Source organism: Caloenas nicobarica, chromosome 1, assembly GCF_036013445.1.
Source record: "Caloenas nicobarica isolate bCalNic1 chromosome 1, bCalNic1.hap1, whole genome shotgun sequence".
NCBI lineage: Eukaryota > Metazoa > Chordata > Aves > Columbiformes > Columbidae > Caloenas > Caloenas nicobarica.
The window spans coordinates 15,237,502-15,263,744 of record NC_088245.1 but is presented as its reverse complement, the minus strand read 5'-3'; the positions used below and the strand labels follow the sequence as shown (position 1 = coordinate 15,263,744).

Genomic DNA, 26,243 nt, shown 5'->3' with positions numbered 1-26,243 from the left:
AAACCAAGACTGAGTGAACACTACCTCCTTCATTTGACTAGTATACAGCTCTGTGCAGGAGTGGACTTGCCTTTTACAGACCAAAGTGCTTTGCCCAATGTCATACCATTCTTGTCAGGAGTAAGAGAGAAAAATGTAGATAAAGGGGTAGAAGCAGTGGATTTACTCACAGATGCTGTTGCAGTCTTCTCTTGATCTGAGGCTTGTACTGTGAGAATGTGTTTCTGAGTTGTTTCATAGTCTAATCTAGCTAAAATCTTCACATCTCCTTTGGTTGGGCTGATCCAGAAGATATTCGTGTAACCCCTGGTGCCTCCTCCAGCTACGATGGAATAAGTGATGACACTGGGTGGCCAGTCCTTGTCTCTGGCATTCACCTTTCCAATGCTGGATCCAACTGAGAGACAGAAAATCCATATTTCATTAACATTTTAAGGAAAAGGAAGTACAGAGTACTTGTTCCAACCAAAACCTGATGAAGCTGAACTGAAGATTTGTTTTAAAGATTTCACCCCAAAAGGTAAAGCAAAGGTGTGAGAAATACTAGTTCACCATGCTGTGCTATGGCTCTCCCAGGTATGATTCGTCTGCTAGCAATAAATACCAAAACATGAGGAGCATGTAGGGAAGCACAACAGAAGAGCTCTGGTGGTCAGGGCCACCGCAAGCCCTGCACCAACACGCACAAACTCCTGCCTCGTGGCAGCCCAAGCGCTGGCTTGGTTCTTGGTTAGAAGAACAAGGCTCTTTGCCTTGAAAAGCAATTGCTGCTCTTCCTTCTGAGGTGTTTGAAAAGCAGTTTGAATTACTTTCATGCTGAGCATGTATGAAGCAAACTACAAATGGCAGCACTGTAAACTGTGAGAACAAAGCTGGGACTGTGCACACCCGTCTCTGCAGACATTGATTCAATGCTAAATGCATCCACATGACTCATGCATATATAGGATGAATAGTCTTCATGCACAGAGTAAGACAGAAGATGGATGTAAAAGAAGGGTTCGCTTTTTTTTTTTTCTTTCCTGACCCTGTGAACTTCAGCCCTATTGCAAACTGTTGGCTCCTGTTTGGTACAGCAATAGCAAGCACCCTGTTAATGTCAACTCAGCTCTAAATAAAAGGCAGTCTGAGTCCAAAAGTATTTCTCTTGACAGTCTCAGTAACCAGCAAAGTTCTGTGGCCAACACAGAGACATTTATAGACATACCCATGACACAGATGGGTTTCAAGTATTATATTTCTAAGGTACACGTCAGTGGTATGAGGAGACACACACAGAATAGGAAATGCCAGTAAATTCCCTGCATTATATCCACTGTGAAACAATGTAGAAAGCCAAGCTCCATCCATGCACCATAGAAATAAAAGTTGGGCAAGAACAACAGGCTGCTGATCAATGTGAGGTGCTGGTATGAACACCTGAAGGTTGGGGTCCTCTGCTGAGTGCCCACCCCGTGCCTTCTTGTCCTCCCTTAGCCCTCCTTGCTTTCCTGGCAATTTGGCTCCCGTGGGGGCCAGGGTTACCAGGGTCCCTCTGCCAGGCAGCCCCTCTGGGAGCTCCCCCCGCCTCTCTCAGTCTCCCCAGTCTCTCCAGCTCCCTCCCAGGCCAAGCTGCAACTTCACCATACTCAGCAGTGGCTGATGATGGCTTCTCCATAGGGCAGGGAGGAGTGATTTTTGCAGACCTGTGGGCCTTGGCAGGATACTCCTGACCAGAAAAGGAAGAAAACAGAGAGCTGAGGATGAGGGCTGGAAATCTGGATTTGCTTCTTCACCCATGGCAAGGGAGAGGAGGTCATGGGCAGGCTGGCGGGGCTGCTTGAAGCATGTCTTTGCCCCCTCCCAGCCCTGCCTCCTGGCTTAGGCAAATGGACACAGAAGCGCCACAGAGCCCACAGCTCTGCTGACCAGAGGCACAGCTGCCTTCGCCTGTGCTTTGAGCCTGCCCTGGCCAGAATAATTTGATGAATTCAAGCAGATATGAGATTATCTGGCTGCTAAATCTCCTGGAGTTTCATGAGCAACTTCACCATGTCCCACTCAGATGCAGTGATACAACTGGACGTCTTCCTCGGTGGTGTGGCCGTTGGGGCCGGTTTGTGAGTAAGAGTAGCCTGGGGCAGTGCTGGACGTGCTGGAGGACAGGGCTGCAGTTCAGAGGGGCCCAGCAGGCTGGAGCTATGGGCCAGCAGGACTTGGGGAGCTCAGCACAGACAAACGCAAAGTCCTGCACCTGGGCCAGAACAAGCCCGTGTGTCAGTGCAGGCTGGGACTGACTGAGCAGGCAGCAGCTCTGCAGGAATAGACCCCAGGGCCTGGTGGACAGGTTATACACGAGCCACTGGGGTATCCTTGGGGGAATGGAGACCACATCCTGAGCTGTATTAACAAGGGTTTTACCAGAACATGGTGGGAAGTGACTACTCCACTCTGCTCAGCACTCGTAAAGATACCTGTGGTCAGTTTGGTGACCCAGGTACAGGAGCATTGCCAAGAAACTGGCTGAGAAGGGCCACTAAGGTGTCAGGGGCTGAGCAGAGGGTGCAGGAGGAAAGGCTGATGAAGCTGGGTTTGTTCAAACTGGAGAAGGGAAGGCAAAGGGGGAAATTAATTGCTTTGTTCCACTACCTAAAGGGCAATAATCCAGAAGACCAAGACATTCTCTTCTCAGAAGCAGACAGTGAAAGGGCAACAGAGAACAGACACAAGGTGCAACACAGGAATTTCCAGCTGGATACAAGGTAAAATTACCTGAATGAAGGTTGCTCAGCTGGAACAGGGACTCAGAGAGGCTGTGCAGTCTCCATTCTTGGAGATTTTAAAAATTCATCTGGATGAGGCCCTGAGAAACCTGATCTAAGTTTGAAACTAGCTTCACTTTAAACATGAGTTGGACTTGAAACCACCAGATCTCCCTTATGGCTTCAATTATTCTGTGACCCTAAGAAGACCAGAATGAGGCTCAAGATTTATCCAACATCTATCTAATGGACCTCTCAATTTTTTCTCAGGCAACAGAATAAAGCCAGCAAGTGAGGTCCTGGGACAGAAGTTTTATATTTGGTACATTGGGTCATATGAGGGAGAGGCCGAAGGTGGAGAAGATGCCATTCCCATGCCAACTTCCCTGCACCCCAAGCAGCACAGCATAGAGCAAGGCTGGTACTTGCAACTGGCATGTGAGGCTTATCAAGGAGGCAAGTGACACTGCTCGGCACACTCATGAGGTGCAGGAATCACCAGGGGACAGGGAGGGTGCTGAGGTGGCAGTCAAGCATGTGAAAAATTTCAACAAATTCAGTTTTAAGGCCACGTTTGCAGCCACTGGTCCTGGGCTGTTGCAGGAATGGGAAGGACCCTGGCTCTGGGCACGAGGAGCTGCTCTGGCTGAGCCAAGCCTCCTCCTCCAGGCACTCCCACCCCATCTCCAGGGTACCCACTGCACCCGGGGAGAGTCGGATCTAAGGGGACAGTGGGGTGGCCAACCTGCACCATGCCTGGGCCCAGGGAGTCCTCGCTCACCTGTGTCAGTCTATCGCGGTTTCTTTGCACCACCACAGTCCCTCCAAAAGGCTAATTTATCAAGAGCAGAAAGACAGTCTAAAACAAGACATCTGAGTTCAGTTTCTGGCTCTGTCACAGATTTCTTGTGCAATTGCTGAATTTTAGTGTGTCTCAGCTTCCATCTGTACAATTGGAGTTGTTGCCAGTTTTGTCTATTTAAGGGTACTAGGTGGTTGTATGGTAAGACCCCAGTTGAACCAGAACTTTGAGCCATTCTCCTCATTCAAATACATGAAAATCCATTTGGAGCAAAAAGGTACTTATCAACAGGACATTATTATTTCTATCATGTAGGTGCTACTTACGGTACCTTTAGTAATTTCTGGAACACTGAATTCATATGATAAATTACCGAAGACTGGAAAAAATTCATTCACTGGCTTTATCCTGATGTAAATGTAGATGATATCTGGAAATATAACAGAAGATTAAATCATAGTTAAGTATGGCTGCGAAATTTTCTCATGCATATATTCAAAATACATATGGTATTCTTCTCTCCATGCTGTTACAGCACAGGAAAATATCGAAAGAGTGTAAAAGGGATACTTGCTTGAGTAGCTAGGACAGGCAATATCTTGCACCCTGACAGTCAAAGAATAAACTTCAACTCCTAGATTAGCTGGGTGTTCTAAATCAATACTTTCAGTCATCTAAATTAAAAAGAAACACAGTTGTATTTATACTTGCTTACATGAAGTCACAACACACATGATGGAAATTACTTTTTTCAGCATTCTGCAAGTGTGGTCTCCCCCTTGGATATACAGAATTGCTGTGTAGTAGTAATATAGACTATTAACCAGTTACAGGATTGAATTCCGGGCTTTTTCTACGTGTTCACACTCTAGTGTCTCTTGGCAACTGAAAACACTTACCTTCTGCCAACAAAATATCTTCCCCTTAAGTGCAGGAAATTTTATCATGTGGATCATAACGTCTTGGCCTTTTACCTGGTTAATTCAAATAGCGTGTAATGAGCTGGCGATTTGCTGTGCCCTTTGTTGGCTCAACAAGAATCTGCTGTTGCTAAATAGTAATGGTCACCCCTTGAGCTTGTGCCTGCAGACACGTATTAAAGGTATCAGGTTCAGCCACAAGTGTTTATCCAAGAACCAAGTTGTTACTAAATGGTGGCTCACGTGGATTTAAATCCTAATCTCCTGAACTCTCTGGAGGAGCCCCATAAACTCCAGGGCAACAGAACTAAAGCACAAGCGTGCACTGTTTATCACCTACAGGGAAATTCCTGCAGGGACAGGACACTGCAGATAGCCCGGTACATTACATATACACAGTGATCAAAGGGCTGACAACAATCATGTCCTGTGCAGCAATGAAAATGCTTTTAATGTTGGCAGATGAAGCAGCTAGTGGCAGTGCTTATTGACATGTATACCTCAGATCTAAAATAAAAGTAAGTCATGCAAAATTGTTTTACTGCTCCTGTAGCACTCTTGCCTTTTAGATGGAATGCCTATTTTTTGTTGTTTCCTCTTTTCTGTATTTGTCCACAGTTCTTTTCAAAGTAAGGAAACAACCACCATTGCACATGTCCAGCAACAGGTGGAGGTTCCAGCCAATGCAAATATACCAGCAGCTATCAGCATAAGGAATCGATATTTTGACATGCAAAGTAACACAAGCACAAATCCCACCACACTTTCATGAAAATTTACCACGCAAAGTAGTTTTACAACTCTGACCAGTGAGGCTGGGAAGTATTTACTGAGCGTGGGATTTCGCAAGTATTTCAATTCTTCATGCTGAATAGCATGGATCTTGCACAGTCTGTCATGAATAGATGGGTATGAAATGGCAACAAATTTCTCTGTTTATCCATGTCAAAGTTGGTGCTTCACACTCCCTAAAAAAGGAAAATTTTTTTCAGTCGTTTATAGCACATTTATTTAAAACTGGAGAAAACAGTCCTCTGTTTACCAAATTCTGTAGAATCCAGAGAAAGCATCCTATCAAAGGGTATGTAGTTCACGTCTAGTCAAAACACTCATTCTCCACATCATACCCACTGTCACATGATTTATAGTAATTATATTTTTTTTGTACAGACCATTAATTTAAAGAACTTATAGTATTTAATAAGCTGACTTCGAAAATGGGACAATCTAAAATAAAGTCACAAACAACTGACCACAAGTCTTCCAGATACAGCAGACTCCAGAGCGAAGTTATTGCTTCCAAAACCAGATAGTCCAGTGAAATTAAATTGATTGTTTGATGGATCAACATCAATATCTTTACAGTAATTTCTGAGATCAAGAAGAAATGTCCCAGCAATCGTACTTTCATCTGCCTCCTTCCTGTTTAAAACAAACACATTTCCCACCAGAGCAACTTATATTTCTCCTCTTGAACTTTTCATAAATCACATGCCAAAACATTGACTTGCATTTATTTTCTAAGTGAAAGTCTAGATCTGAATAGGCAACAGTTGATTAAGCAACCTAGTATTTGATCCATACACTGTGGTGGACAACAGCCCTGTACAATGGGCAGGACATAAATATTTAGCCAGATCCAAAACATAAACCTGGAACCCAGTTAAACTTCAGAAGCTGCCACGAGATCTTAATATTCAAAATTAGTTCAATTAATAATCAGTATTCTAAAACATCTTCACAACATTCATTTCTTCAGTATGCTATAATGTTCTCCTGATTGGAAGCTGTGATGCACCTAATGGAACTGCGGCTGGAGGGTGCCAATTTAATTGTTTCTAATCAAAACTAATACAAAAAATTGAAGAACCAACTGAAATAATGTTAAGCTCTGATTTTGTTCCCTCGCGCAATCCCTATAAGACTAGTTCTTTATTTGATCATATTTTTTCCCTGAAGATTTTTGCCTCATTCAGATAAAAAATTAAGTTCACTAGATAACAATGAGACTATTGTGTTACTGTCATTAATGTTGTAACTAGTCAGCGCTCCGAAGCATTGGATTATCTTCCTGCCAGTGTGCAGAAGTATGTTATTTAAATGCCAGACATTTCTATTAGATCGTGAGCAAGCAATTCTAACAGATAGCCACTAACTGGGTATTCCTCATTGCATAGGTTCTTGGCCTGAGATGCTGGATTTTTATCTGCAGGACCATCAGAGTATCTTATGTGCACCTGAAGAACTGCACTAGGCTGTGCGGTGTACCCTGAAGGATCAGAGCCCAGGCACATCAAACTCTTCAGATGGACAATTTTGATGTCAGTCTTTCTATGACACACTTCATCTGTAAAACTGAGTTAATGTTATGTCCTCGTCTGCAAATATAAACTACCTGATCACCACAAAGGTCTCAGAGCATTTGTAGCCATAGCAAAGTCCATAACTAAGTTACTATGCACAGAGGACACCTATAACAAGAGGTGATCTGGGCTCTGAAGACCTTACAAATTGCATTAGACAAAAAATATGCAGGTCATAAGGGAGAGATTTAGAAGAGAAGAACAGGAAGTTTAAAATAAAACTGCAGAACTGCCTGGCAAACTTGCCCTGGTGAATGATTTCCCACAGTTTAGCATAAAGTGGGCAAGGAGGAGCCTGGATCTGTATGGGTCAGAAAAGTAACTCTATAACACATGGTCTGATATCCTATGGGTTTAGGTACCTGAAAGAAAGATAAAGTATGTGACTATAGACACAATTTTTTAGTCCAAATTTCTAGTTTGAACATAAGGAAATTGAGTTTTGTGCTCCAAGACACTTACACTGAACAGTAACCTCTAAAGGGTTAAAGATGAATGTCCATTTGAACCTCTAGCTGTAATAGGTCTGGGGACCATAACTGATGTGCCCTAGTCCCCACACTGGTCTGGGGCAACAAGGCAGCACTCAGGCAATGAAGAGCCTCAATACCTGAAGGTAGAAGGATCGCACTCTGGTGGGTTGTCATTGATGTCGTCAATAATGATTGTGATCTCCATTTCACTGGCATGACCGCCAGTGGGGCTGTCCTCCACTCGGACTATCACTGAAATGTTTGGGTGGAGCCGCAGCGGAAGGGCATCTCGGTCAATTCTCCCAGTCACCTGCAGCACTCCAGTCGCTGGGCAGAAAGCAACCAGAAATTAGAGAAGTAACAAACACTCATGTACATGCAAGGGGACAGGGTACCTCAGCAGACAGGCAGCAGAATAAAAAGAATTCTGTTCTGTGCAAATCATGGCTGGTTTATTTGTTTTTTAAATGAAACAAAACGGATCTGAAAGTTCTGTAAGACTTTAATGGATAGATACCTATTGCTCAAAAATACACTGTAGGTGGCCTCAGCAGAGGGTTTGGAAAGCAGTTAGATTTCCCTTGCGTTCTCAAAGAGCTAGTGCAAGTCAGAGTTGAGTGGGCTCATGGAGCATCAAGGACAATGAGCTGCTAATGCCTGTGCCGTCCTTGCTCTCTAGATAGTAAGACTGCTTCACTTTCTACTGTTATCATTCAAGCACCCTTCAGCACCTCTAAATTTACTCACACCATCCACAGAGCTGTTCTTGGCTGTGACAGATTGCGCCAAGTGCTCTGGTCAGGCAGATACAGCAATACCTAGCCAAAGGACAGAGGGAATCCAAAGCATTTAAGGATCATCTCAATCTGCAAAAGCACGCTGTTGTGTGACATCTCTTCCAGCTGTGATAAGCAGGTCTAAAGCAATAGCAGAAAAGGAGCAAAGCAGTCACTGAATGCCAGCCCTGGAGCAAAACCTCAGAGCACTGGTGCATGCACCCCAGAGAGCATGGGGAGACAGGACCACCAAGAGAGAGAGGACTCTTTTGGATGGCCTTGCCTGAAAAGTATCATGAATCAAGCAATGAAGCTGAGGTGCAGATTTGCTGTGCGCTTCAATGCTAGAGCAGATTTCAGGCAAGAGAGAGGACGTTCTGGTCTAACTGTGTGCAGCTGTTTCAGGAGCCCCAGAAGGGTCACTGCAATCCTCAGAGTTTAAAAAGAAGGCAGCTAACCTTATTTATTTTCATGGGAGTGTTACCTTCCAGCTTTAAGTCAAAATTTCTCAAGAAGTCACCTTTAATTTACGTTCTTCAAGATATCTTATTGAATGATGGTCAGCTGACTGAAGAATTTTACCCTAATAACATACTGACCCTTTATTTTTTTCCAGAATAAAGTAAGTCAATTTAAAACTGAGGCAAAAACATTTCTCCAAAGTAGCAAGTCTCTTTTTGTGTGTGTGTCAGAAGGTAAATTTTTGTTTGTCTTACATGGATTTATGGAGAAATATCTGTCAGAAGACTGGATGCTGTAGAAAAGTCTGCTGGGGGAGTCTTCATCATCAGGATCTTTAGCTGTTAGATTGGCAACGAAGGTGCCCGGGCTTTGCTCCTCTGGAATCCTGTAGATTCTTTGTTTTCTACAAGATAGAACAAAATTCAGCAAAGCGCACATCTGTGTTTGCAAAGGCAGCTGAACACAGACTTAGCTGAGCAGCCAGCTGTAGTAGCAGAGCCACAGCCATGCTGGGCTCAGAGACGGCTATTTGCACGTCAGAGTAAATATCCCTGGTCACTGGTTCTGCCAGTTGGACATGTAGCAGTAGCTGAACTAGTATGTGGTCATAAAGCATGACATAGCCACAAAAATAAGTGTTCTTCCCCTGAAAGTTTTTCACAGTAAAAACAATTTGACTTTCACAGAATCATGGAAGCTGAAGATGGAAGGGGCTGTTCAGTCATGCAGTCCATCTCCCTACAGAGCTGCCAGATTGTAAAGCTACTTGCTTTAATTCCTTCATTTTGCATGAGAAAAACAAAAATAGAAGCAGTAATGTAATGAATCAGCTTTTGGAATGAATGCTGGAGGCTTTGGGGGGACAACAGTATTACTAAAAATCTGAGTTGCCCCTGCAGTAGGTGGAGGCAGGGAAGAGCATTCCCGTGGGTGCCCGCCAGACAAATGTGCTCCGAACTCCCAGCAACATCTGTCTGATTAATTTTACAAAAGAAAATGGTTCCTTACTGCTGCTGTTTGTTATGCCAGGGCTCCCAAGTTTCCCATTATTTGAGTTTTATAGCTCAGATATAGTCTGTGGGCAATTGTGCAGGATTGCTTATAATGGTTGCAGTTGCATGTTGACCAGGGTACTCAGGTATGCAATTATGGTACTTGAACTACATGTAACAGCAGGCATGGACAAGCACAAAAAAACTCTGCAAGGAATTTGTGAAGACTGACTTACTCTAGTGAAACACACACAAACACACAAACATCTCCTGCTTCTAGAAATCAAAGGGAGTTGAAGGTACTCAAGAGTTCAGAAAAGCATTAGGAGTATGTTTCAGACTGAATCCTTTTAGAACATTTTAAACTTCCCATGCATCACTTAGTTAATTGACTAGTCTATAATTGCCGGTACACGAAAGCATGAGCCCTTTGTCGTCATGTGAAAATCAACATCATGAGACACTTAGCAATTGGAACAGAGAACTGCAGAAACAGAAGATCCCATGCTTCCAGGTTTCCACTTGCAGTTTTAAAAATGGTTAAGACACAGTATCTTCAACTGTTTTATCAGCTGATGTGAAAAGAGGAAAGCATACAGGAGAGAAATCACATGGTGTTTTCCCAGTAAAAACACCTAACTTACAGCCGGAAGTAAACAAGTGGTTCTTGAAGGCTGTGGAGTCAGTGTATTTATTAAGTTTCTGTCTTACTCTTGGCATTGGGTCTCTTCCTTCCTTGCTCTCCTGTTGCTTCCAGAGTCACTCAGAAACAAATAGCAATAGATCTCCTTCATTGCTACCAAAAATGCCACCCAGGAGAGATTCTAACTGGTTTTGGCTCACAGTAGGGAACTCCCTATGACCACAGGCACCACAACTCCAGCCTCTCTGTGGGCAGCAAACTCACTACAGCTCCACCTTCACAGCCCTACCAGCTCTCCTGCGCCCTGCACGGGCCTTTGTCTGGTCCCCACCAGATCTCTTGGGAAGAAACGGGATGTTTTTGAGCACATCCCCGTAGCACCAAGTACTAGTACAGCTGCAAGGAGTTGGCGCCACTTCCTACGCAGCTACGTCTGGGCTGTGTCCTGTTGTCCATCTGTCTGCCACCTGCCAGTGGCTTTTTACAGGATGGTTCAAGTAGACCTCTTAAGACACTGCAATGTAATTGCGAAGGAAGCATATGTTTGTTTTCTTGTCTTCTCCTTTGTTTTCGTGACTCCACAAGTTTTCCATTGATTTTAACAGCCAGAATTTCAAAAGGCTGAATGCCAATGTAGTGTTGTGAACACCAAAACCAGATGTGCTTGCATATACTATGGGAACAATTAGAAAGACCCTTTGAAACTATGTTCTTGACAGCTTTGATCGGGAGAAAATAAAGGTTTTCTAACTCGTCAAGTTTCCCCAGCTCCCATCCTAGCACTAATTATTACAGTGTCAGAAAGTACATTGCCGCAGCATGCAGCTCACATTTTAGCAGGGGAGAGGCCATGCGTGTTTGTACTGAGGACAGCTCATGAAGTGTAATTCAATCTACAGCTCTTTACAAACTGAGCTGCTCTTTTTGGTCTGTAGTGTCAATCTAAAAGGGAGAAGATTCAAACAAATACCAGGCCTTACTTGTGCCATATGAGAAATGAGTCTTAGACCTTAGCTGTTATGGATGCTAAAGTCACTGCAGCTTTCACTAATTCTTGAACAAGTAGATAAATATTTAAAAGAGCTCCTTTAGCATTCCAGACATAAGGATAAATAAACAGAGATGGCACCATTTGGAGGAAATAATCAGTCTAGAACACATTGTGCGAACGTTGGCAGTGGGAAGAGGATTCCTCCTGCTTGTAGCAGTACAGTAATATGGAGCGAGCTGTTAACCTTATTGACTATTGCAGAAACCATGCCTGTTTCTAACATTTCATTCTTCTGTTTCTTCAGATTCTCCATCTCTTTGCCCAGTGAAGTCCAAATTCTGGGCCTCAGCCCAGGAGCTGTGCATTGCTCTGGTTCCACCAAGCACCCAGAAGATTGCTCCAAACAAGTGGCTGAAAACCTCTTGGCATGGCCCAGGTGCTACGCTGTCCTCTCCTTTCCAGAGATGGCAGGAGGGCAGCCGTCATAAATATTCTCAGCAGAGACCTTGTAGAGCCTCAGGATCAGGAGACATGAAGAGAGTGTCTCGAATCCAATCAGTGTGTCATGCAAGTGACAAAGATAAATCAACAGAATCAGATTGACTGTAATTGTCAAACTCCTGCTTCAGAAACAATCATCCATCGCACTTTCCACCGCAAAAAAGCCTGCTGGTGGCACATGTATATTCTTTCTTGTTTTTCCAAATGTACAACAACATTCCTGATTCCAACTAAAACTCCATTAGTCCTCAAAAGCTATTTCTGACTTGTCTGTTATGACACAATTTCCTGCTTATGACACAATAAGAGACGACAATGTTTCAAAGATCACCAGGATTGTTCACACGTCTAAGTGTCTGGGAAGAAGAGGAAGACAGATCAAAAGTGAGACCTTTTTATGTCTAGACATTTCCGCATGAATAAACATCATTATGGAGAAATACACATCTGCGTGAAGGGTAAATTTCTGTATGATGGTATTCATACAGGGTAAAATTCATCTCCTTGTCTGAACTTGTCCAAAGGTCTTTGCATAGCTTTAACCTCTCTAAATGCTAACGAGCACAACAAGCTTGTTTGGCTGTTCTTAGCATGAATGCAGAGCCTGGAAAACTTGAAACTATTAAGAATATAAGTAAGAACAAAAGAGGTAAATCAGGGCAAAGCTTTCTGGTAGAAAAACAGGAATCATAATGAGATGAAAATACTGTTTTCAGTAGTATTTTGTTGTTATATTTACTTGTCCTTACGTTACACCCTCCCATTGATGTCAAAGCAGTAAAGTTTGGAAAACATCTACATTTGGAGTACAACAGAAGTTTTTCACTCACGTGGTAAAGTAAGGTGTTTCATCATCAATGTTAATGATATTTATATTAACTGTTTTAGTCGAGTCGAGTCCGTCTGGATCTGTCACTGTTATATTTAAAAAGTAACTGTTAAATAAGAAAACAAAACAAGAATCATTCTGTGGCTATGAAGGAAAACATTTCTCTACCTACTGTAAGATATTAGGCCATGTGAATAAAGTACATTCTCACCAACATTGGGCCATGTGAATAAAGTACATTCTCACCAACGTTGATCTTTCTCATAATCAAATTCTTTTGTGGAAAAAATGTCTCCACTTTCCAAGACGAGGAATGGCACTGGTGCAGGGAGCAGTGAATACTGAAATAAAGAGAGCAAGAAATTAGTCTTCATATCTTTAAATGTCCCTCCATTCATTCCTTCCCTTGTAAAATGGGCCAAGTTATAGAACAGTATTTGCCTCAAAACTTTGCATATTGAAACATGCTGACATACAGCTGCTGGCACAAGCCCTGATCATCTGAGCTGAAGCAGCTCAAACTTGGTTGTACGTGCTCTACCTGACAGTCAATGCACAGTCACAGATGCTGAATTACATTAAAGCCCACATTATTCTCTACCTCTTTGAACTCCAGCTCTGCAATGAGGATTTAACAGAGAGGCTGGCCAGCAGAGCCACTGTGGAGTACGCAAAAATCAGCTTTGTGGTGGCAGCAGAATACATGCACAGAGGAGAAGTGAGAGGAGAAGGGGTGAGGCTGGATTTGGGGGGCGTAAGATCTACTGTGCAGGAGGCAATGAAGTAAGTTTAGGGAACCAAGGAGAGGAGAGTGGACTTTCACAGAGTACATGAGGGTGTGAGGCTGAAAGGTGTTCACAACAGCTCGGCATGAATGCGCCTGTTCAGCAGTGGCGGGTGGCAGCTGCCGCTCTCGGCATTGCACGACACAAATGTGTCCCACACCAGTGCGTGGGTGTGGGAGGGAGCTGAGCACCCCGACACCCCACAGAGCAGGGAGAAAGGCAGCACCCTGAGCCCCATGGCTGCAGGGCAGCTACCACACACCCACCACATCCTCCCTGCTATTGTCCACATGCCTCTGCCAGGCCACCACCAATAAGCCCTAAAGGACATTTTCTTTGTTAGTGCAGGTGTTAGTAATACTCATAAAGTCTAAAGTATGCAACATCAGAGGGTCATGCACTGTACAAGTAATCTGCAAAATCCTCTGAGCAACTTGTCCAGGGGATGCAACTGCTCTCATATCATCTTTTGGAAAAAAAAACCAAGAAGTACAGAGAGCTGAGTAAAACAACTTGCCTCCTGCTGTGATAGATTTAATTGAAATTGCTTTAAAAAACCCAGCCAGGTGATCACAATTCTTTTATCAATTTTTTTGCCAGTTAACCTTTCTAAACTCCCTCTCCAGCTGATTATTTTACCTGTTGCCCAGAACTTCTATACTCGTAGCTTCTTATTATGCTTGAGTTTCATCAGGGGTTAGAAAAAGTGTGGAGGTCACTGCCATTGGCAGAACTAAAGCCCAGCCTTCTGTTTCTCTCCTCACCAGCTCAGGTTTGGTGGTTTGACTGGGCAAAGCTTGAGGACAGGCTTAAACATAATCACTCTCTAAATAATGCTGCACATTGAAGTAGCATCTTCAGGTTCAGTTCTTGAATGTGCTGTCTTTTATAATGCCAAAGCCAAAAAAGCAAAGCTACAACACAATTCTTAGGTAAGTGCAGTTACTTTTCCCCTGTCCACAAACAAACTTACCACTCTCCAGAAATTTTTGCTGATACCAAGACTACTTCCAGATCAGCTAACACATTTTCTTGACTGAAGGTCACAGTTTGCACTGGGATTGTCAAAAAGCTGAGATTCAGTTGCCTTGTAAGCAATTTCCTTACGGTCTCATTTGAAAGAATTTACATTGCAATACAGAAGGTTAAAAAATGTATTTAATTTTAGTCATTCTCATCTACAATAAATGTTTTGCAAGCCTTTTTTTTTTTTTAAGAGATACAATTTCTACCATATCTCTGATTAACTATATCAAACTCTGTCTTCAATTTCCCTCAATTTTGGAGGGCTGAGGACTCAAAATACAATTTGTGTCCAAACAATGAGGCTGGGTTTTCTTAGTATATTATTGAAAATGCTTCTTTTTTCCTGACTAAACCTTTTCCTGTGTTCCTGATACAGAAGGAAGTTGTTGAAAGATGCTGGCAATTAGCATTTCAGATACAGTGGATTATATAATATCTGGGTTTTTTTCTTTAATATAACTTACTTTGAGTTCAGCATTTTCAGGATCAGTTGCATTAACTTGGTAAATGCGTTCTGGAGGTGTTCCTTCCAAGACATAGATCATTACGGCTGCATGGATATAAGTGTACTCAGTGTTAATCAGGTAAGAATAAGAAGACATGGCAGAAAACATACTGATACGCTGAAGCTGCCTGCTGCATCTTCTCACTTCACAAGTCTAATTCCAAAATCACCACAAAGAGCACAAATACTCAAAAGATAAAAAAGAAGCCAATTGCTTATCTGTAAACAAGCATCCATTGCTGTGAGTTGCAATACGAATTGTGCCATTCGGAGAAAGACTGCTCTTTACATACAGCCTATCTTGAGCTGCTCACAATGTATGGAGTAAAATGATGCATTTGGGCTATACCTGTGCCTTTCCTTACCAGGCACACAGGGAGAACGTAGCCCTGCACTAGGTCTTCATCGCCATCCCCTCCCTGTCCACCCCCTGTCCCCTGCCAGGACATCTCAGAGCCCTTCCTCTTAATTTCTTCTTTTTCTTTATACCTGCAAGGTAAATAAATAGCGGATGGTCTGTGTTGACTTAAATTTCTGCCTTATTAAGGGTGCTAATTCAGTGCAAGATGTATTTCTTTCCATGTTAGGAATTCTCATAGTTGAGCTATCTTGTACTGGGCCACTGGCAACAGGCGTAGCTCTCCTTCAGTGTAGTAATTAACAGAACAACAGATCTTTAGATCACATTATTTGCTTTATGCCCTTTTGTGTCTGCTGGACCTGCTGTTTCTGGACTATTAATTTCCACTGTGACCCCTGCTGACTGCTGCTCCTCATCAGAGCAGTGGGAATCCCAGAGCCGCGTAATGAGTTGTTCCCAGTGGACAACAATATGAATATAAAGTTTAATGAGAGGGAGATGCTTTTTCATAACCAGAGAATGCGCAATTAGTGTCTGATTGTAGCTGGTACTGCTAACTAAAGCCACACAGTTAGGCAGATCAGACATCTGTGCTCACCAATTTATGGCAGCTCTAGCTGAGAGCTAAGCTGATATTTGTAACAAGCTCCCACGTAGAGTGTGTTTCATGCTGTGCCGATCCCCTGAAGTGTCACATTTAATTATTATTAGATTCCAGCAGCACCCATGATATGCAAGACACCAGCTATACTGAGAAGATGACACAGCCTCTTCCCTAGGGGAAGCTAATTTGCTTTACAAACTAAGTATTGTATGGAAGCAGGAGCGTCCATGTGCTGCGGATCATTAGTGCAGCGGCTGGCGGGGAGCAGGGCTGGGCTGGACCCGGCCGGGCAGACAAGCCCTGCTCGCTGCAGCGGGCAGGAGTGCAGCTGCAGCCACGCTGCCTGCACCACCGACTGTGAAACGCTGCTGCTAGTCCCCATCTGCGGCGTTCCTCAGCCAGCTCCGAATGCCTGCCACAAACGGATCACAGTGTGGGATTTTCAGAGAGAAAAAATAAAATCAGATATTGAATTACTGAGTGCTTTTCCATATAGTGCTGTTAGAATATCAAGACTTCAAACAGGCTCTCAGTACCTCATCAAATAATAAGAGCATATTTTTACACACTACCTGAACTGTTCTGTCTGTGTGTGAACACATGATAAATACATCGCTATACTCTGTCACCTCATGGTACAATTTTTCCAGGTTCCTCTCATCAGTAAATAAACAAGATAAGGAAAAGGAATTACTGGAGGGAGTCCAGCGTGGGCTACAACGATGATTAGGGGCCTAGAGCACCTTTCTTATGAGAAGAGACTGAGAGCTGGGTCTGTTCAGCCTGGAGAAGAGAAGGCTGAAAGGGGATCTTATCAATTATTATAAATATCTCAAGGGTGGGTGTCAAGAGGATGGGACCAAACTCCTTTCAGTGGTGCCCAACGACAGGATGAGGGACAACGGGCACAGACTGAAGCACAGGAGGTTCCATCTGAACATGAAGAGAAACTTCTTTACTTTGAGGGTGCCAGAGCCCTGGAACAGGCTGCCCAGAGAGGTTGCGGAGTTTCCCCGTCTGGAGACATTCAAAATCCACCTGGACACATTCCTGTGTGATCTGCTCTGGACGAACCTGTTTTAGCAGGTGGGTTGGACTAGATGATCTCCAGAGGTCCCCTCCAACCCCAGCCATTCTGTGATTCTGTGATAAGATCGCTCAGAGAGTTTTTATTGATGGCATTGTCATTCGTATTAGGTGCTACACGGCCTGCAAAGCCTGCCCTGACAGCCAGGGTCCAGACACTCCAGCCTCATTCCTGAGGCTACTGCAAACTCCTCCCTGTTGCACCTTTGCCAGTGGTCTGAAAGTAACCCCACATCTGTCCCACACAGGAGACAGAGCTCTTTACTCCTTTCCATTTTTTCCCACCATAGATCACAATCTCTGAGATGTCACTCTTCAGACTGATTTTCCACTTAATTTCCCATGTGAAGGTGCAAATGCAATATACAGGTATAAACTATTGGCACAGCAATGTTTTTATCATTTTTCCTCAGAAATTCTTACATATACACAATATACACTAATTTAAATTTATCTTGTTTCTCCAAATCTGTCCAGTTTTCATGAAACTACTGAAACATGTACCCATATTCAATGGTTATATCCCCACCAAACTTCAAGTTTCTAACACATACCTTTAGGTAGGTATTCATCTCATTTTAAAAAAAAAAAAAAAATATATATATATATTAGCATATTTATTTTCCTTATAATTCTGCAGATGCTTCAAAATGGTTAAACTATTTTTGGTCAAAGCTTCAAGAAAACTAAATGGGCATTTCCAGACATGAAGCATACCAAATATTCATGTAAAATAAAGCTCTGACAACAGGGTCCTGTTCCTCCCCTGTTTTCCTAAAATGCTTTGACCACTTTAGCTGCAGGCATTGTATGCGGCTATAGTTTTTTTAAATTTCTCCCTCATGTCACCATTATCTTACTTTGAATTGCTATATTTCCTCTAAATACAGGACGTTCATTTTTATCTATTAGTCGGACAGTCAGTGTGTTAAGGTCTGTTCTCCCACTTGTGTCTTCAATGAAAATCTGTAAATCAAAGCTCTTTGGCATAGTTTCATAATCTAGTACAGGGTTTCCAGTGGTAACAACCTGAAAAGGAAATATTGTTATTAGCACATGGTGCAAGAGAGGTAAATTACAGTCAATACACGTGAATACAAGCAAAAGTACACTTTCCACGACTAAGTAATGAGTTTTTTAGAACATCTTCTGCTTGCTGGCACATTTCTTGTCAGTGGCAGAAGTGTAAGAAAAATAGAGTGAAAAGACCAAAATGTTGTGGCTTCATGGAGCAACTGAGGGACCTCATGTGAGGGACAGTTTGAGGAGGAGAAAGCCTGAAGGAGCTGTCCTGTCTCACAAGCAATGCTTTGCCTTCAAGGCCACGACTACATCTTGCAAGTACTTTGTGCCAAGCATCACCTTTCCACACCAAGCTCCTGGAGCAGTCATGGTGTGATGGGAGTGAAAAATGGGGGAAGCCCTGAAAGACACAAGGTCAGCTTCACCATTTCTGTGAGTCAGGAGCACAAGGGGGAAGACCTCTTACTTGCAATAAGGAGTGTGGGGGCAGGAGACAGTATAGTCTAGCAGGTGCCAGCCCCTTCCTTGTAAGAGCTGTGTCTGGGAGAAGACTTGCAGGAAACTAAAGAAAGGGAGGAGCTGCAAGAGCACAGTATGTGAGAGAGGGACCAGAACTGTTTGGTGAAAATCTTGAATTAATTCAAAAATAACATAGGCCTTAAGTTTTGTAAGATTGGTAAGGCAAATGTTTGCTTTGAGGGGTTTTTTTTAAAGACTTCAAGCTCTGTACATCATCTCTTAACACAGAAGATGTACAAACACAAGACTGACATTGCATGAAAAAACATTAAATACATTCATTTTGGATTTAGGATGAGTCCAGAGCAACAGCAGTATGCTGAAAGTTGTATGCTACAGTATTCATTGATGAAACTAGTAAAGAAACAAGAACTTTCCTTTCTTGGACAAGAAAGTAAAAGGTGACTGTTAAATTTCCTGTGTGGCTAAAAAACTCTGAAGCTTGAACACCAGTAGAGAAGGTGCTGTGGAACTGGCAGAGAAGAATTTGGGATCACAAATGTGTGTGACAAGGAGCGTGTCAGTGTATTCAGAGTAGTGCAGAGTGGAGGAGCCTGGAGAGGATGCAGGAGAACAATGAAATAAGCCCTTGATTTTAGATGAAGTGCTGTAGCCAGAGGACAAATGCAAAAGTGACATCAGCACAATTAGAAGACAGAAGCCAACACAGAGCCAATTAACACAGACAGTTGGAGGAGAGTGAACAGAAGCACAAAGATTTTATGCCTTCTGGTATTTAAAACTGCTGCTCTCTTGAACCTTGTGGATCTTTTTGCTACACTACTACAGGAGAAAACAACTATGTGCTGGATGGTCTCCTTCTTTCCTATATTGTGCAAGTAGAAGCTTCCCATGAAAGTGACGCTAACTCAGAAAAAAACTTCTACAACAGCTTGTAACACCAATGGGAAGGTTGGTCTCCAAAATGAGTGTTTGCTGGAGATCTACATACAATAAACAGATGCAATGAATTCAAAACGAGAAACTGTTAAATTCTAAGCAGAAATTATCTGCTCTGGGGAATCATCCCTACAGTTCAAAGCCAAATGTTTTCATTGGTGTTGTAACTACATCCAGACTGTCTAAACACACTCTTCCACCCTCCTTTATAGAGACTTTGCAAGTGATGTGAATCTAGACTGTCTCTTTGTAGGTTGCTTTGGAGAACAGCTTGCCACCAGTGTAGGCTGAGCCACAGGTCACCTCTTCTGCAGGTGGGAGCAATGCTTACTGATACAGGCAGCACTGGACACCACCTGAAGCAGCTGCAAACTTTGCAAAAGGGGGTCTAGAGTCATCCCATAACTGTACACCTCTTATTCCACCTGAGAATTTCACTGCTCCTTGCTCCCTCCTTCACTCCCGGGAGGTAGAGGGACCATCACTCTCAGCATCGAGGCCGTTTCAGGCAGCAGAATGCTTTCATGTATTCAACACACCTGCCCATGGGATTCTTCAAACAAGAGTAAGGCAGGGAGGAATGGACAGGGCTCAGATCTCAGAAACTGTTGCTCTCTGAGAAATCTTAAAACATACCAAGAAATGTGATATTGCCTTTGTTTTCTGCAACAGAACTAAATGTGCTTTCTAAGTACAGAAGAGCTTGTGCTAACAGGTACTTAGATAATCTGCAAACCCCATCATTCATACATTAAATACTTCCTTTTTCTGTATTTTAGGAAAGATTTAATGGCAGTAGTTAGTGGTGAGGTATCTCATTTTCGATCACGTTACTTTTGCAAAATATTGTCCCAATCTTCTACAACATAGCATAGGTTATTAAAAGTAGCAATGCTCATCAAATAAATGAACTAAGGACACTCACATATTTTTCCTTGCCTTATGAGTTGTAATTAGCAGTCAACTGCTAGTTTGCAGAAGTCATATGTAGCTTTTTTTATAATTTTCTCATGACTGATATTCACTGGCCCAACCTCTTTGTTTCAGTCTCTCGAGTGATTTAGGAAACCCTGAAAACAACTACAGTTCAAGGAAGACACCAAGTCCTCCATCCTCAGGCCATTCTGGTAACGGGGCTGTGGTATGAAATGGATATAAACTGGCACTTTGGAAGAAAGCAGTCTCCAGCCTTCACTTTTCATGGCCATTCATATTCATCCTTGTGTCACTCTCTGCACTGTGATAGAACAACAATTTCTCTATCATCCCTGCCTTGAAAAAAATCTAGGGAAGACTTTTTATCTATTTGCAGGGTTATTTGTCAGTCCCACTCAACAAGCAGCAACAAAAAATGCTGGTACTGGACAGTGTAGGAATGGCATGGAAGAGGAACAAGCATATAAGTATGAAAAAGGGCTACATTTTGCAGTGCATTAGTGTGGGCACAGAAGGGATAGCTTTAGTTCAAAATGTCAAAATACAGCCTAGGAAGGAAGTCTCACATTATGAATTCTCTGTCAGCAAAGCCAGCTTAAGGGCCGTATCCATTTCCATCTGCCTGTTACATTCCCTCAACTGAGTCAGTTCAGGTGTTTGTGCAGCCACATCTTATGGTCCACAGATGAAAAAGGGTTTTTTTGAGAGTTTTTTTGACCGTTTCACTGATCTGGCTGGGGAACAGTTAAAGAACCAGCAGAGCTGGCACAACTGAGCTTTTTATTCTGCTGGGAGGCAGGGGCAAGGGAGGAGCAGCAGCTTCCCAGGTAGGCTGGATCAACGAGCAGCAACCAACCGGGGTCACAGTCCTAATTTTCCCAGGTTTTCTCTCAGAAACATCAGCAAAGAGAACAACAAAAGAGCCTTTGTATCAGTTCTATGGAAACCTGAACTTCCTTGGAAACGCCCAGAAAAATGTATTCAAATTAACTCTATGAGTCTCTACTCAGTGCCTATCTCTACCTTTTAAAGACATTTCAGTGTCACTGTTCAGGCTCAGACACACAAGCAAGCTGCAATGAGATGACAAGTTATCATGTGTCAGAACACTCATTGCCAGTGACAAATGTGAGCTAATACTTGATAATTTATCCAGCAATGAAAATTACTCTGAAGTAATAGAAATTGCTTTGCATTTGCCATAGGACAAGAGCACGCAATAGATAGAAATAGATCACAGATGTGTGGAAGTGTGACAATTCTTACCTCAAGATGACTTCCTCATGTGTCACAACCTTTGTTCAGAATTAAATATTACTTTGATCTGACTCAGCTTACTTTGTTTTGGAAGTGAGTCAAATTCATTTAATTCTAGGTGAGAGGAGCCAAACAGAAGATGTGTGCTTTAACTAAGTCACTTTAAATTCACAGTGACTTCATATAAATTAAGTTGAAAAACTATGGACAAATCCTCAAAACAGAAGTAGGTCCTACACATCCTTCTTCACATCTTATTTTCCAAAAATCACATTTTTTCTATCACAGAATAATTGGAATTAGTGCGACAGGCATTTTTTTCCTAAATTCAATTAAAAATTATAATAATTATTGCTACTCATTTGTCATATCTATTACAGTATGTCTAAATACTACTACAGTCTGCATTTGCAACTCTTTTCTAACTAAAAGATGAGTCACTGTGCACTGTCAGTGCTCAGTAATCCAGGAAACATCAGCCTACATGACTGAACATTGCTCAAGCTGAACGCAAAACTCACCCTGTATTCAAGATTTCCTTTTGTTTCAATATCAAAAGCCTCTGTAAGTGGATTTGAATTTACTATGGTAGGAAGTATTTCAACACCTTCAGAAGACATTGGAGAAACAGTTACGTTAAAGGTATAAACTGAAACACCAGCTGCTGCATTTTCTTCAACAGTGCATGTTGCAGGTAAGCCCTTAAACAACTGGGTTCTTCTTCCTGCAAAATGAAGATGAATGCAAAATTACTTTGGGGAATCTTAGGCTAGCAGGAGCACACAGCTTGTGCCAAGAGCCACCATTAATGAGCACAAAATGACCCAGTTCTCTTTTTGCTTAGGAATGGTGGCATTGCACAGTATAAAGTCCAGTGCTCATGGCAAAAGAACCAATCTTTTCTCTAATTCAGTACTATACTATACTATACTATACTATACTACACTACACTACACTACACTACACTACACAATACAATACATCTGGAGTGGCTGATGTTAAAGTAGTATTGTTACTGCACCTTTTGCCCTCATATATGCCTTTATATAGAAGCAAAGAAACTCAACGTGTTTCTATTATTTCATTTCAACCCCTGTGCTAATTGCTGCTTCTATGTGCTAATCACATCAAAAAGCGCCTTGAATTACACATGGCTGGATGTTAAAGAAGCAATCTTTTCTATTAATTATGCCATCTATAGTGCCCATTTCCTCCATTTTCCTTCACCTTATTCTTTCTAGCACAGCTATGTGCATGCCTGGCTTCTCAGTTGTGAGTCAGCAACAACATTGGGGTGTGCTGTTGTGTCTTCTGCATTGAGCATGGAAGAGCAACCTCTATTTTTTGGAGGAGATACGGGCCCACAAAAGCACCCTATGGTTCAAAACTGCCTGGAAGCAGCACAGAGAGCTGTGGCATCCAACAGCTTTGCACGAGCTTCTTGTTTCTCAGTCAGACCTCTGGACTCCCCAAAACAAAATCTCTGCTGTTAGCTTGTGGGTTTTGTTATTTTAACAAAGGCCAGCAGTGTTTTATCTTATGAAGACTGTCTAGAAAATGCAAATCAGGACATCCCTAAACTGGCAACGTACCTCAACATGAGACTATGGCAGGGCTGAACATTGCTTGAGGGGGCTTTGCTGGTTTGTCCAAACCACTTGCCAAGAAAGCTGGCTGTGTGCAGTGAATCTTCCAACACACTGTCTGCCAGGATAGAGGCAGATACTGCTCACTCAAGGGGCTGGCCAGGCTGTTCGCACACCAGCAATTACTGTAGCAAAAACTCCATGAAGTCTTTTGCTGGGCAGCTGCAAGGTAAAAAGCTGCTATGGGAAGTAGTCTGAGGCCATTAGGTCTGCCCCATGTTTCTGCTTGGATGCTCAGGCTCAGCCTGGAGCTTGGGAGCGTAACACCAAGGGGAAATCTGCTGCTTTGCAACACCTCCACGGTGTGGGACAGAACCATCTCCCTTTGCCCCTTCTCATGTGGCTGGGAAGGATGGCCCACATTAGCTACCAAAGAGGCACCCTGATTGCCATTCCTCCAACAGCAGCAGGCTTTTTAATCTGGAGGAGGAGAGTTCAGGGGGAAAGTTCCAATACTTTCCAATGACATTAGAAGAAGCCTTAATGACTTTTTCTCCAAACCATCAAAAAATCTTGTTCCCCTACATTCCTATAAAAATTTTGGACCGTTTTAGGGACAGCCCACATATGGCTTTTGTGTGATAGACATTGCTCCTATTACTGGCCTCTCAAACTACTGTTTCCCATAGGATCAGAGAAGACTTAGGATCCCAATGCCTTTGCTACATGAGAAGCAAAATTAATAGCAGTAGAGGAGTCCACAAGACAAAGCATGGAGTCCCACATTCTCCCTTCTTCACGCATCCCACTACAGGAGACACTTGTCCTTGCAGTGTTTCCTGGAGCACTTCTTAGAGAAGCTTGACTCCATCAGACACCTCCAGTTCTTTGACTTGCAGCCTGCAAGACTCACTGCATTGTGGGGAGGAGGGAGCATGGTAGGTGTTGCTCACGTAACCAGCCATACTAGGCTGTGGTGGGAGAGTTTGCCTCTGGGAAGACCTCTTCGGAGCACAGGGCTTCACTGGTAAGAGGCAGAGTTGAGGCACTTCCCTGGAGCCTCTCCACAGCTGCATGGAGGCTCCCACGCTCCCACACTCCTGATATAGCAGGTCTGTGGATCACTGATCTCGCTGGGATTACTCTGATGTTTGTGGAAAAAAAGGCCTTGGAGATGCTCTGCAGGCAGGTGAGGTGCAGGCTGGGACGTGGGAGATGGTGAGGCGGAACTGCCTGTAAGAGCTAGTCTGAACAGGTTGCACTGACACTCTGGTAGGACTGACATCAGTTGAGCTGTTACTGATTTATGTCAGTGGAAGCAGGGCCCAGGGAAGGACTGAGTTTTAATCCATGTTCTTATAGACTCTGGAAAACATCATTAACAAAAATCATCCATACAAATGAGACTCAGCTGAGAGGGGCTGCTGGGGATACATTTCCATAAGTGAAGCTGAACTTTAAATATAATCTCCTATGGATAGTACCTGATGAATCCAGTTCCCTCAGCAAACCACAATTCATTAATGGAAACCATTCATGAAATCAATGAAATAATTTATAACATTTAGAAACGGAGAAAGAAAATAGTTGCTATTTTTATATTCTCTCCAAAGATTTCATTGTCTCTTTATTCAGGATTTGTCTTTCTAAATCACAACTTCTTACTTCTTGTTCTTTATTTTTAACTGAAATTTTTGGTATTGCATCTAAATGGCTTCTCCTTCCAATTGATTTTACAGAAGCTCTCCTTCCATATTCACAAGTCCTTGCTTACCTCCTTACTTAGGAGAACAAAACATGCCTGAAGAAATTTAATACATTATTTATAAGAATTACCAACCCCAAACATTGACAAACACTGAGTCCAAGACAATGCAATCATGAGACTGGCTTTGAGAAGTACATGTATATTTAAGTCTAATTTATCTGTGATATGCCAGTCTTTACAGTGTGCTTGAGTCACACCTTCAGGCTTTTCTCTCTCCACAATCATGTAGGTTGGAAAAACACTATTTTTCAAGAAAAGTTGAGTTTCACATGCAGTGTCCTGATCAGAGGTTTGAGGACATCAGGAAAACCACCAAATACTAAGAGGTTCCTGAGGGCCGGCAGAACTATTTCAGTTCTGAGAGCAAAGTGACCCTACCTGAGCAGCTTACTACAAGCAACACCAAGTGCTCTGTGAGCCACACAGACTGCAGTTGGAAGATCTGCTTTAAGTTGTTAATGTGCACATATTCATATTGGCAAAAGTCCCATGGTTTTACACTGGGCAAAGATAGCAATATTATCCTACTAATATTCTCCACAAAAGTTTGGTCCTGTTTGGTTACCCATTCTACTACATCAAAGAGAAATGTTACCAATTTTTGAAAGGAGAATACCGGAGTATTAATACTAAATATTTTTTCTCAGAGAGCTGACCTCCTCTCCCACGCCAACACCATCACACTGAGCAGGGGCTACTGCGCACAAAGTGCCTCATCCAGCAAAATGTCTTAGCAAGGAGTCATATTCTCTTCTTCGTCATACTGCTGTAACCACAGAGCTCAATCTATTTCAGTAGGAAAATAATTACTACTTGATTGTTTCCATCCGTGTCTGATCCCTAAATATGAATTATAAAGGTCCCAAGAGAAAGTATAACAGCCAACAGTGTTCTAATTTTAGCAGTGTAATGAAATCCTGTTCTTACCAGATACTACTCCCAGCAAAATGAGAAGAAGGAGCATGCTCTTCATCATCTTTACGACCCTGTCCTTCATGTTCCCAGGATGCAAACTGAAGGAAGATGATGGTATGTTTTCCCTACTTTACATCAGCTCCACCTAAATGCTTCTTCTTTGTCATGTTGTGGAGTGAGAAACGAAACAAAAGTCCCGTGTTTCTAAGGGAGTTTCTAAACAATGCCAGCTTGTTTGCTTGTCAGAGAACCGCTCCTTGCTGACACTCCATCCATAGACCTGGGTCACACTTGAGAAAACAATCATCAGTAGTCCTTTCACTGCAATGATCTTATTTATTAAAGCATTATCGAAATAATCTAGTAAGTTCTAAATCTGGAAATACTGTGCTTCTTTCATCACTCTGGCAAATGAGGCACTCTCCTCACACACCAGGATCAAATGTTCTTTCTTTCTTGCTAAACCAAGAACCTGAAGT

General features: G+C 42.7%; 1 protein-coding gene across 1 annotated transcript in view; it reads right to left on the bottom strand.

Annotated features, from left to right (window-relative positions):
• Positions 1–25,846, bottom strand: part of CDHR3 (cadherin related family member 3) — a 41,192-nt gene extending 15,346 nt beyond the window's left edge. Inside the window, exons 1-12 of the mRNA XM_065626862.1 lie at positions 25,777–25,846; positions 22,017–22,219; positions 17,721–17,889; positions 14,769–14,854; positions 12,740–12,834; positions 12,495–12,599; positions 8,792–8,940; positions 7,437–7,626; positions 5,717–5,885; positions 4,118–4,217; positions 3,875–3,973; positions 171–397 (exon numbers count right to left, since the gene is read on the bottom strand). Of these exons, the coding sequence (XP_065482934.1) occupies positions 171–397; positions 3,875–3,973; positions 4,118–4,217; positions 5,717–5,885; positions 7,437–7,626; positions 8,792–8,940; positions 12,495–12,599; positions 12,740–12,834; positions 14,769–14,854; positions 17,721–17,889; positions 22,017–22,219; positions 25,777–25,846 (1,662 nt within the window). The remainder of the gene's footprint in view (positions 1–170; positions 398–3,874; positions 3,974–4,117; positions 4,218–5,716; positions 5,886–7,436; positions 7,627–8,791; positions 8,941–12,494; positions 12,600–12,739; positions 12,835–14,768; positions 14,855–17,720; positions 17,890–22,016; positions 22,220–25,776) is intronic.
• Between the last annotated feature and the right edge of the window lie 397 nt (positions 25,847–26,243).